Source organism: Ammospiza nelsoni, chromosome 20 (assembly GCF_027579445.1).
Source record: "Ammospiza nelsoni isolate bAmmNel1 chromosome 20, bAmmNel1.pri, whole genome shotgun sequence".
NCBI lineage: Eukaryota > Metazoa > Chordata > Aves > Passeriformes > Passerellidae > Ammospiza > Ammospiza nelsoni.
Genome location: NC_080652.1, coordinates 9374070 through 9383930, shown reverse-complemented (window position 1 = coordinate 9383930; position 9861 = coordinate 9374070). Strand labels below are relative to the sequence as shown.

General features: G+C 56.7%; 1 protein-coding gene across 1 annotated transcript; it reads right to left on the bottom strand.

The window, feature by feature from the left end:
* Window positions 1-201: 201 nt before the first annotated feature.
* Window positions 202-8465, bottom strand: AGPAT2 (1-acylglycerol-3-phosphate O-acyltransferase 2). Its single transcript, XM_059486455.1, has 6 exons — window positions 8237-8465; window positions 4650-4783; window positions 4075-4250; window positions 3834-3929; window positions 2316-2388; window positions 202-1859 (listed from the first exon to the last, which is right to left on the bottom strand). Exons 1-6 carry the CDS (start codon window positions 8422-8424, stop codon window positions 1708-1710), a joined length of 819 nt encoding a protein of 272 aa, XP_059342438.1. The 5' UTR covers window positions 8425-8465; the 3' UTR covers window positions 202-1707.
* Between the last annotated feature and the right edge of the window lie 1396 nt (window positions 8466-9861).

Genomic DNA, 9861 nt, shown 5'->3' with positions numbered 1-9861 from the left:
CCCATGCCTGCAGCTCCCATTCTGCTCTGGAGGTGGATGGTGCCTCAGCAGTGAGGCTGGGTGAGGCACAGCCCTCCTGTCTGGGGTCACAGGGTGGTGACAAGGACCCCCCCCTGCCCCTCCATCACCAAACCAACCCCTGCTAGAGCTCAGCACCCCACATCCTCCTCCCTCAGCCCCCACAAAAGACAAGGAGGCTCCTTTATTTAAATAACCAAAGGTGTAATTTCCTTTTTTTTTTTTTTTTTGGTTGATTTTTTGTAAAGCAGATAACATTCTCAGCCCAATTAAAAGTGAACAGCAGACAACTGCACATAGAAGCACTGCTCCCTCCTCCTAGGAGGAGTCAGACATGGTTCCCCTCCCCAGGAGCCCTCCCAGGGCCCTCCTGGGTTGACCCTCCATGACAGCCCTTTATCTGCCACTCTCACAAAGTGCTGGTTTGGTTCCCATCCTCCCACCCCGACCCTTCCCATCCCCTGAGTCTGTACTAAGGCCCCTCCAATGAAGGCCCTGGCAGCACCAGCTGGGCCCCAGGGCTCCTTCCATGGAGCTCCCTGCCTTTCCCAGCTGAGGCCAGACAAACACACCTGCACCAGAGCAGGCTGCAGGAGCTGGGTGTGCTGCTTACCTGAGTAGCCCCAGCTGGTTTATCCCAAGGCCCCCTGTGCCATGAACAGGAGAGCTAAAGCTAAAGAACCATGGACCTGAGCCAGCCCCAACATTCCACAGGTCCCGGTGAGGGATGCAGGAGCTCTGTTGGTCCATCACCCCAAGGCACAGGGGAACCCGTTTTATCCGGCTGGAAAAGCGGTTTATATCCCCCAAAGGGGGAGCTGAAGCCTTCCCAGCCGCGTTCCAGCTGCAGCTCACCCACCGTGTGGCTCTGCAGGGGTTTGACAGCCCTGGAGGGCAGCGGCTCCGCCCCGCAGAGCAGCAGAGACGCGGGACAGGCACCATCTTTCGGCCAGCGCTGACCATGACAAGTGACAAACGGAGCGCGACAGAGCCCTTTGCCTCCAGAAGGGGCATTGCAGGGATGTGACCAGGCTGAGCCACCAGCACGGCGGGGAGCTGGCAGCAGTTTCCCAACGTGATGCTGCTGTGACACGAGGGCACCTCAAGGGGACAGGCCTGTGTGTCCCACTGGTGGGTGGGAGTGCTCTGGGCTGTCCAGGCAGGACACCACACTCCTAGCACTGCTGAAAAGCCAAAATCTGGATTTTCGCCCCAGTTCTCAGCCCTGTTGGCGCATCAAGGTTGTGCTGATACAAACTGCTGCCTGGTGGGTTCCACCTGGGACATCACAGGGCCACCTCAGGAGCTGAGCCTGCAGGAACACAGCTGCAGGGACAGTCACACGAGGCAGAGCTCAGGGTCCAGGCAGGTTTTTGCTGTCACCCCAAGCTAGCTGCAAGAGCTGGGGGAACTCACCTCTCTAGTCATTGAGCCCTTTGGTAGCACAAGTTTGATGCCTGAGAAATTCAGAAAAAAGGAGATATTGCAAAGTGAGAAAATGAACCCATAAGAGAAATCCACTCAGAGGGGAACCTTAGTGCTGGCTTGACACCCTGTGTGTACCAGTCTGTGGTGCTCCCAAGAGTTAGAAATCACTGCAGAGGAGGAGAAGATCTTTCAGTATTTGGCGAGAACAGACAGGTAGGTCCCTTCAGCCACCACCACACGGTGACACCACTGGAGGAGGCTCTAGGAGGAGTCCTTTGCCTGGCCTGGGTGGCCTGACAGCCTGAAGAGGGTCTCCCTCATGGTGCTGAAGCATCTGTCAGAGAGCTCGGTGACATCGTCTGACGTCAGCCCTTTGGTCTCTATTGGAGGCAGAACCTCAACCTTGATTTTGCCTGGGGACAAGAGAGGAGCCTGTGAGAAACCCACTCACCACAGGAGCTCTGTTCTGTGCCTTGTCCCCACCCTGGACAGCCCCAGCACAGCCCTCAGCCCCTCCCAGGGCTTCAGGCATCCACCCCTGGAGCACAGGCAGAGTTAGATCCCAGCTCCAACAGCTGTGCCACCCAGAATAATCCCCCTGCGCCCCAAACTGCCATCCCAGCCAGAGCCTGCCCAGAGCAGGAGGTGGCACCCAATTTTTAATGAAAACATCCCCCAGTGTATTTAATTACAGCCCTTCCTGAGTTAACCCAGCCCAGGCTCTGGTGCCAAGTGCTTTGAACTGCCTCCAAACATCTCCCAGCAGGGTTCCTCCTGTTCACCCCAGCTCTGCTTCCCTCCCACACCCCTGTGAGCCAGATCTTCACACAGGACAACAGCAACCCTGTCTCCAAGTGACTGTTTGTTACCTGATGTAAACAGTTTTGTCTTTGGGTTATAGAAGCTGGTGAAGGAGGAATACACCACAGGGATCACTGGGACCTTGGGAAGGGAAGAAAAAAAGGAGTTAGTGACACTTCAGCAGCTCAGGGCAGGCCAGAGACAGGCAGCAAATCCCATGCTGCAAAGCTGACCTGGCCTGGCTCTCAGACACACAGGGCACACACAGCCCCACCAGCAACACCCACTCCCAAAGGGCAGAACAATCAGCAGTCAAATGGAATCAAAAGCACTCCCCAAAGACTCAAGGCACAGGGATACTCTAGGAACCAGGGCCAAGTTCCACCCCAGCCTCAGCTCAGCACTGGCTTTTAGGGCTCCTCGACCCAAGTGAGGCTCCAAACCCCAGGTATTTTCTGTCCTGCAATCAAACACTGCAGGCTGCCTGTTGTGACAGGCCCTGCCTGCTGTACAGGCACGTGTCTGGGGCAGGGTGGCTGCTCTGCTCTCAGTTTCTAAGAAAAGGAGTCACCAGTTGTTATCAATTGCTCCTGGGGAAGCTTCACACAGACACAGGGCCAGGAGGGCAGGCAGAGCTGTTGTTGCAGTGCTGGTAACACAGCCAGGATCTACAGTTGGTGACTCAGGGGGGTGTAGCAGAGGCAGGAACCAGTTCCACGTCATCCTTTCCTCCAGCAGCTGCCAGGCTCTGCCTTGGCTGCATCACCCAGGCAGGAATGGGGATGGTACAACACAGGCTACACCCTGGGCTTGGCCAAAGGAACCCAGTCAGAGAGCTGGCATCTCTTCCCTTTCCCAAAATCCCTGCTGTAGCACCAGTTTCCCCTAAGGCCTCGAGTCATCCCAGTCTCTGGCACACTGCCCCAGCACTGTGCCCAGGCAAACACCCTGCTCCTGAGACAGCTCTGGCCTGCTCCCCCACTAACTGCTCATGGATGCTGTCATTTTGGAGAGAAAAGACACATCAAGAACTGCCATATGGCTGCCAGGGAGGCAGCAGCTATTTTCACACAGAGCAAGCCCAGATGTTGCTCTAAAGCACAAGAATTAACAATCCTGAATCATCACTACACAATTGAGATCTGGGGGATTGAGAAATGAATCGTCAGCTTTGGGCTTCCCCAGGAAAGAACCCACTGGGCTCCCTGCCAGGAGCGAGCTCTGGGCTGCAGCCATGCCCCCAGGAAGCCCTGGGCACTGGCAATGCCCTGCCATGCTGCCAGGAAAGCCTGGAAATAGGGATCAAGTGTGCCTGTCCCTCACAGCCCTCCCTCCAGAGGGGACACCAGGACTGAGGCAGGCAGGAGAGAGGACAGGGCAATTCTCCACTGTCCACAGCCATTCATGCCCATTCCCAGAGGGGATGGAAAAGGCCCTTGGCTGCTGCAGGGCAGCACTTCTGACACCAGTGGTTTATCTGGGAACACAGCTCATCTGAGAGCAAACAAACCACACACTGCATGACCAGTGTGCAGTGCCACTGCAAAAGCACTCAGAGCTCCCATGCAGGGGCAAAGCACCGTTACCTGTGCCTGGACAGCAAGGTGAAATGCTCCTTTCTTGAATGGCAGCAAATCCCCAGTGCAGTTCCTCGTGCCCTCTGGATATACCCACACCTTCACCTGCACATGGAGAGACAACGCTCTGCTCCAGAAATCCACTTGCAGTGGTGGGAGCCACCAGCCAGCTCTGCCAAGCTGAGCCAGGAGCACCAGGAGTGCCACAATGCCCCCATGCCACCCCACCCAGCTCCGCAGCGACACTCACATTCTCAGCCACCATAGTCTTGGCCACCTCTGACATGACCATCTTGGCACTGCTGGTGCTCTTCCTGTTGATGAAGATGACTCCACCCAGGTACATGATGAGCCCCACGCTGCCCATGTACATCAGCTCCTTCTTGCCCACCTGGACACAGTTGTCGGGCAGGACCTCCATCAGCCCTAGTGGGATGGCAGAGGGCAAGACCCAGCAGTCACCCCTGGGACAAGGACAGGGGCACCAGGGACAGGCTGCTGCCTTGCTTCTCTCCTGGCTTCTGAGAGCAGGAGGCTTGGCACACAGCAGTTAGTGGGCAGGGTGGCTGCAGGTGACAGCAGCTGATTCCCCAGCCCCAGGGAGTCCAGCAGGGCCCCTGGCACATGTGCTGGGCCAGCACCTCAAGGACAGCAGAACCTGGGGGGCTGCAGAGGTGTGGGGTTGCTCAGAGTGACAGGAGACCCTCCCTACAACCAGCACTGATGGGGAAGCTGCACCAAGGCTGCTTGTCCAGGAGGTACAAGCAGGACTTCTCCCAAAGGTGAGCAGGAGAAATGTTCTCTTCCCTCCCACCAGCTCCTCACCCATCATGTCGAGGATGCTCTGATGGTTGGACAAAATGACAGCAGGGCCCTCCACCTTGAAGTTCTCCAGTCCCTTCACCTCAAACCTCAAGCCAAAGAAATACTTGAAGGTCTTGACAACAGCTTTGATGATTCTGCAGAAGGAAAAAAAAAAACAGCAGCAGAGTAGAGGCGCCAAGGCCTGCAATACCCAGTGGGGGTGGAAGGAGACAAGAAGAGCTCTGGGACAGAGAACCTCCAGTCTTATTTGTGCTGTGGTCCACCCAGGTGTCTGTCCTGCACGGTCCCATGTGCTGCAGGAGTGCTGTTCAGTGCCAGGGTTCTGGGCTGCCCTGGTGCTACCAGGCTCTTCCTCCTGCAAGCAGCAGGGCCCCAAAAGTTGTCAAACAATTCTCCCAGGAGCTGCCACTCCCCAGCACACCCGACACCCGAGGAAGGCTGTGCCAGGTCTGCTCCTTGCAGTGCTGGGAGATGGGGCTCAGTGATACAAACAAACCCGGGGTGCACAAGGAAGGAGGGGAATGAAGGTGAGAAACATTTCCCTGCACAAGGCAAGGATGCAGGCAGCAAACAGGATGCTCCCCACGTGGCTTGGCAGAGGCTGCGTGCCCCCAAGCAAAACCGTGCTGAAGCTTTTGCCCTTCCCCAGTGGATGTACAGGTCTGACAGAGCTCCCAGCTTTTCCCAGCTGGAACACTCCAACAGCCATGCCAGCACTGGAGCACATTTCCTTGTCAGCCCACAGGAGCAGGGCCCATCTATGCCACCCCCTGACCGGGGCACTTGGGGACTCTCCAGCTAGGCCAAAGGACACAGGCAGAAGCTGGCAGAACACAGGGGCTATTTTGGGCAAGGGAACAGCCATTTACAGGACAGGTGGAAGAGGAGCCTGCACGTGAACAAGGCTCCCAGGAACAGCCACCAGCTTGGATCTGCTCTCCCTAGAGCTGATTCAAGCTGACTTGACCTCCAGCAAGCACCTGGATGTCCTGCCTCAGGGCCACCTTCTCCCCTGGCAGACAGGGGACGGAGCTTTCCTTCCTGCAGGAGAGTGAGGGACAGCCAGCTTTGTCCCCACCACAGGGTCCAGCTTGGAAACTGTGCAGCACCATCCTGCTGAGAGGCATCTTGTCACTCAGGTGGGAGGTGAGCACCTGGACAGCATCTCATTCTTGACAGCAGCTCCCAGCATCTGCTCTCTGAAAGTCGCCATAAACTTTTGAGCCACAGCACTTTTCCCAGCTTGCTCCTACCCACAGCAGGGTTCACATCTCCGTGGGGTGTCCCCCCATGCAGACCACCCGAGCTGGCTGTGACACCGGAGTTCAGGCCAGGCCAATGCCCCGAGGTGACACTGTTATCAGTCCTCATTTCAACTTGCTGCAAAGAGCCACACCCGGGGAAAGGACACAGGGAGGAATGCAGAGCTCCACAGCCCGCTCCAAGGTTACAGGGGTGCAGGCTGCTCCAAGGTTACAGGGGTGCAGTGCCGGTGAAGAGATGGGAGTACAGGTGATCAGAGGCAGGGTGACACAAACCACAGAGGTCATGGGGGATGCCAGGCCACCAGGGTGACCTAAATCACACTTCTCCTCCCTTCTGACTGCCAACCAAAAAAGAGGTCACCGCTCTGGAAGTCACAGTGCTCACTGGCTGCTGGGAGAGGCTGGTTACACATTACTCAAGAGCAACCATCCAGCTTCCTCCTGCCAGCCCGGGGACAGACTTTCCTTGCACAAGATGTGGCGTGAGCTGCTGAAAGAGGCAAAGGGGCAGAGCTCAGAGCAGACAAAGAGCAGGGGTGACCTGCTGGGCTGGCCACGTCACCCACAGGGTTAAAGGATGGATCTGAGTCCCCACAACCCCACAAGTGACTTCTCTGTCAGAATCATTGAGTCAGACGTGGTGCAGCCACAGCTGCAGAGAGCTGTAAAACCAGTGCACTTATTGCCAGAGACAAGGAGCACAAAAATGACAGGGAATGGGACTTTTCAGTGCATCCCTAACAGTGTGAGTATGAAAGCCAGCAGCCCCCAGATTCACGTGCTCTGCTCCACAGCCAGTCACAGGGGCTTGTTTGGGATGCTCTGATTTTCAAGGACTACTGAAATCTGCTTACCAGATTGGAGGCTCGTGCAAGATGTTTTACCCCAGATAAACAGTTCTATCTCTATCAGACACCCTGGGTAACCTCTTCCAAGTCACACCAGCTCAACACTGGAGCCAGCAGCACAGCAAGAACGGGGTGTTCTGTGCCAGGCAACAACACCATTATCACTGTCTGTCCACCAGCACAAGCTCTGCTCCAGCCCCCTTTCCCAAGCTGGAATAAACAGCCTGGGATGTTGGAGAAATAAGGAACTCACTGCATCACCTCAGCCATGGACCTCCCAGGGGCTGGGATACATCACCAGAATCTTCAGCTAGTGCCACTACAAGGAAACAACAGGCTTAAGTTACAGGAAAAGGGTGGCTCTGGCCAAAATTCAGCCTGGGTTTCAACAGGAGGAGTTATCCAATGCAAATTCTTGTTCCCAAATAATTCCTTGAAGTTTACATAAAGTTTAGAGGTTTTATTTTGGGGGGGAAATAAAAGGATAGCAATTCCATCACTGACATCATAAATTCTCCCAGCTGCAGAGCTAGCTGAGTGTTGGAAAGCTGCTCCTGAGTGAGCCAAGGCAACCAAAGCTGGAGAGAGAGCCAGGCTGGAGATCACAGAGCAGACTGCCTGGGGCCATGGCACCAGCTGGGACCGGCAGAGGACAGCCCTCAAGGCACCACATCAGCTCCCTCCGCCCTGAGTCCTACATGTGAAAGCCACACTGCAAAGCAAAGTCCAGCTCCACCTGCTCGGATGCTGCCAACCTTTGATCCTAAAGGATGTTAAGGCTCTCCTTTCCGCTGCATCCACACGACATGCTCAGCAGAGGTAAAAAGCTGCCAAGGGGACAGCAAAACCAGGAAATGAGCTGTCCTGTGCTGCCAGCAGAAGTGCCAGCTCTGTACATAGAATGTACCTTGGCACGGAGAGGAGGTGCTGGATGATAGCAGCCCCTTGGCCCTTGTCACAGGTGTCCTGTCAGGGGACACAGGGCCGGACAACAGCTGCAGGAGAGCCGTGCCCCGGCAGCACATGGCACACAGCCTGCCAGCCTCTGCTGCCGGGGCAGGAAACAGCCCAAACACAACCACCCAACTGTCAGGATCAAAAGGAACCTTCTAGACACCGGCTCCATCTACCACGGCAGGGTCACCCAGTGACACAGGTGTGTTTGGAATGTCTCCAGACAGGTAGATTCCTCACACTCCCTGGACAGCCTGCTCCAGCGCTCTGCTACTCTCAACAAACACCGCTCTCTTCCAGCTTTCCCTTAAAAAGCCACCACCGCCACCTTCCAGACACTTCATCCCCAAACATGCCTTGCCGAGGGCTCTGCCACAGGCCAGGACAGCCACCCCTGAGCCTAGAGGGGACCCCCGGGGCTGCGCTGCCACCGGTGTGACAGAGGCCGCCACCACCCCAGGAGCTCCGGGCAGCGGCGGGGCGGTGACACCGCTGTCCCCGGCCCCCGTTCCCCTCTCACCTCATGTTCTTGACGGTGCGGCCGCCGTTGATCAGCAGGCAGGCTACGGCCGCCAGCGCCGAGGCCACCAGGCACAGCACGCAGTAGAAGCCGATGCGCAGCGCGAAGTTGACGGTGGGGCTGAGCTCCATGAGGACGTGGAGCAGCAGCAGCACGGCCGTGCTCCATAGCAGCCACCCCATCTCCATGACGGCTCCACCCGGACCAGCCGCTACTGCTGCCGCCTCTTCCCCGGGCAGCCCGCGCTGAGCCCGCCTTATGTGGGCGGCCCTGCCCGCCCTGCCGCTCCCTCGGCGGGGCGGGACGGGCTAACGAGCGGGGAACGTTCCCTGTGGAGCGGGCATTCCTCGGGCTGCTGGGCGGGGAACGCCGTGGCCATGGCGAGGGGAGGAGGGCCGTTGGTTCCCTCACGGGGCACTGTGTGGGTTTGGTGCCCTCACCAACCACTGTGGGGGTTTGGTCCCCGCATGGAGGAAGTTTGGGACTCTCATAGAAGCATGAGGAGTTTTGAGATCCCCCCCATGGATTTCCGGGGGCGTTTTGTCTCCTCGTGAAGCTCCGTGGCGGGTTTGGTCTCCCCATGGAGCCCTGTGGGGGTTTGGTCGTGGCAGTTTGGGACCCTCATGGAATCATGTGGAGTTTTGGGACTCCCATGGAGCCCTGGGAATGTTTTGTCTCCTCATAAAACTTTGTGGGAGATTTGGTCCCCTCATGAAACCCTCATGGAGCCCTGTGGGCCTTTGAGACTCTCATGGAGCTCTGTGGGGGATTTTCACTGCCTGTGTGGCGCCATGGAAAGGCTTTGGTCTCCTCCATGCTGTGAGGGAGTCTGTGTCCCTCAGGGCACTGTGAGGGACACAAACCTCATAGACCCTTACCCACCTTCTCTGCTGGTGCTTGATGCTGTTTGTCCAGCGGCACAAACATGCTGGGCAGGATGGAGCTTTCCCTGCTGGCACAGGGGTTAGGATAGGATCAGGCCCTGAAGCTCTGTGGGTACAAAGCTGATGTGGGAGATGAAAGTGTCTGCTGGAACCAACACAAACCATTCATTGAGCTCGGCTGGTTTTGCAACACTTTTTATAGCAAAACGCAAGTCCTGCAAATCTCCGTGGAGACTTCAGTGGGGTAAGATGTGATCCTGTGGTTCTGAGCATCCCCTTGGCATCCACAGCTTTACAGCTCTTGGAAAAATCATGGAAATGTGTTAGCCCTGTTAAAATAACCATTGTTCCCTCAGCTGTCCTTGGATTCACCAACAGAAGTTGCGTGCTGTTCCCAAACAAGCTGTCACCAGAAAAAGGAGAGCTCACTGCACTTTCCTTACCCCACAGCAGCTTTAGGGTTGGGAACAGGAGACAGGCTCCTTCTTTACAGAGAGCTCCTGGCTGGCACTCCCTACGGCTGCCAGGCAATGACATCTCAGAGCTGGTCTCATGATTCCAGCTAATGCCACAAAGAACCCTTATTGTATTAGCATCTCCACACAGCATGAGATTAATCCCCTCTGCCTGTGTCGTGTGGGCTGCTCAGGGAGCCTTGGCACTGTGCCAGCCAACATATGCCTGAGAAGTCACCGAGACCTTTGCAGCTGAGCACACGCTGGGCCCGGAGCGATTCTGTGC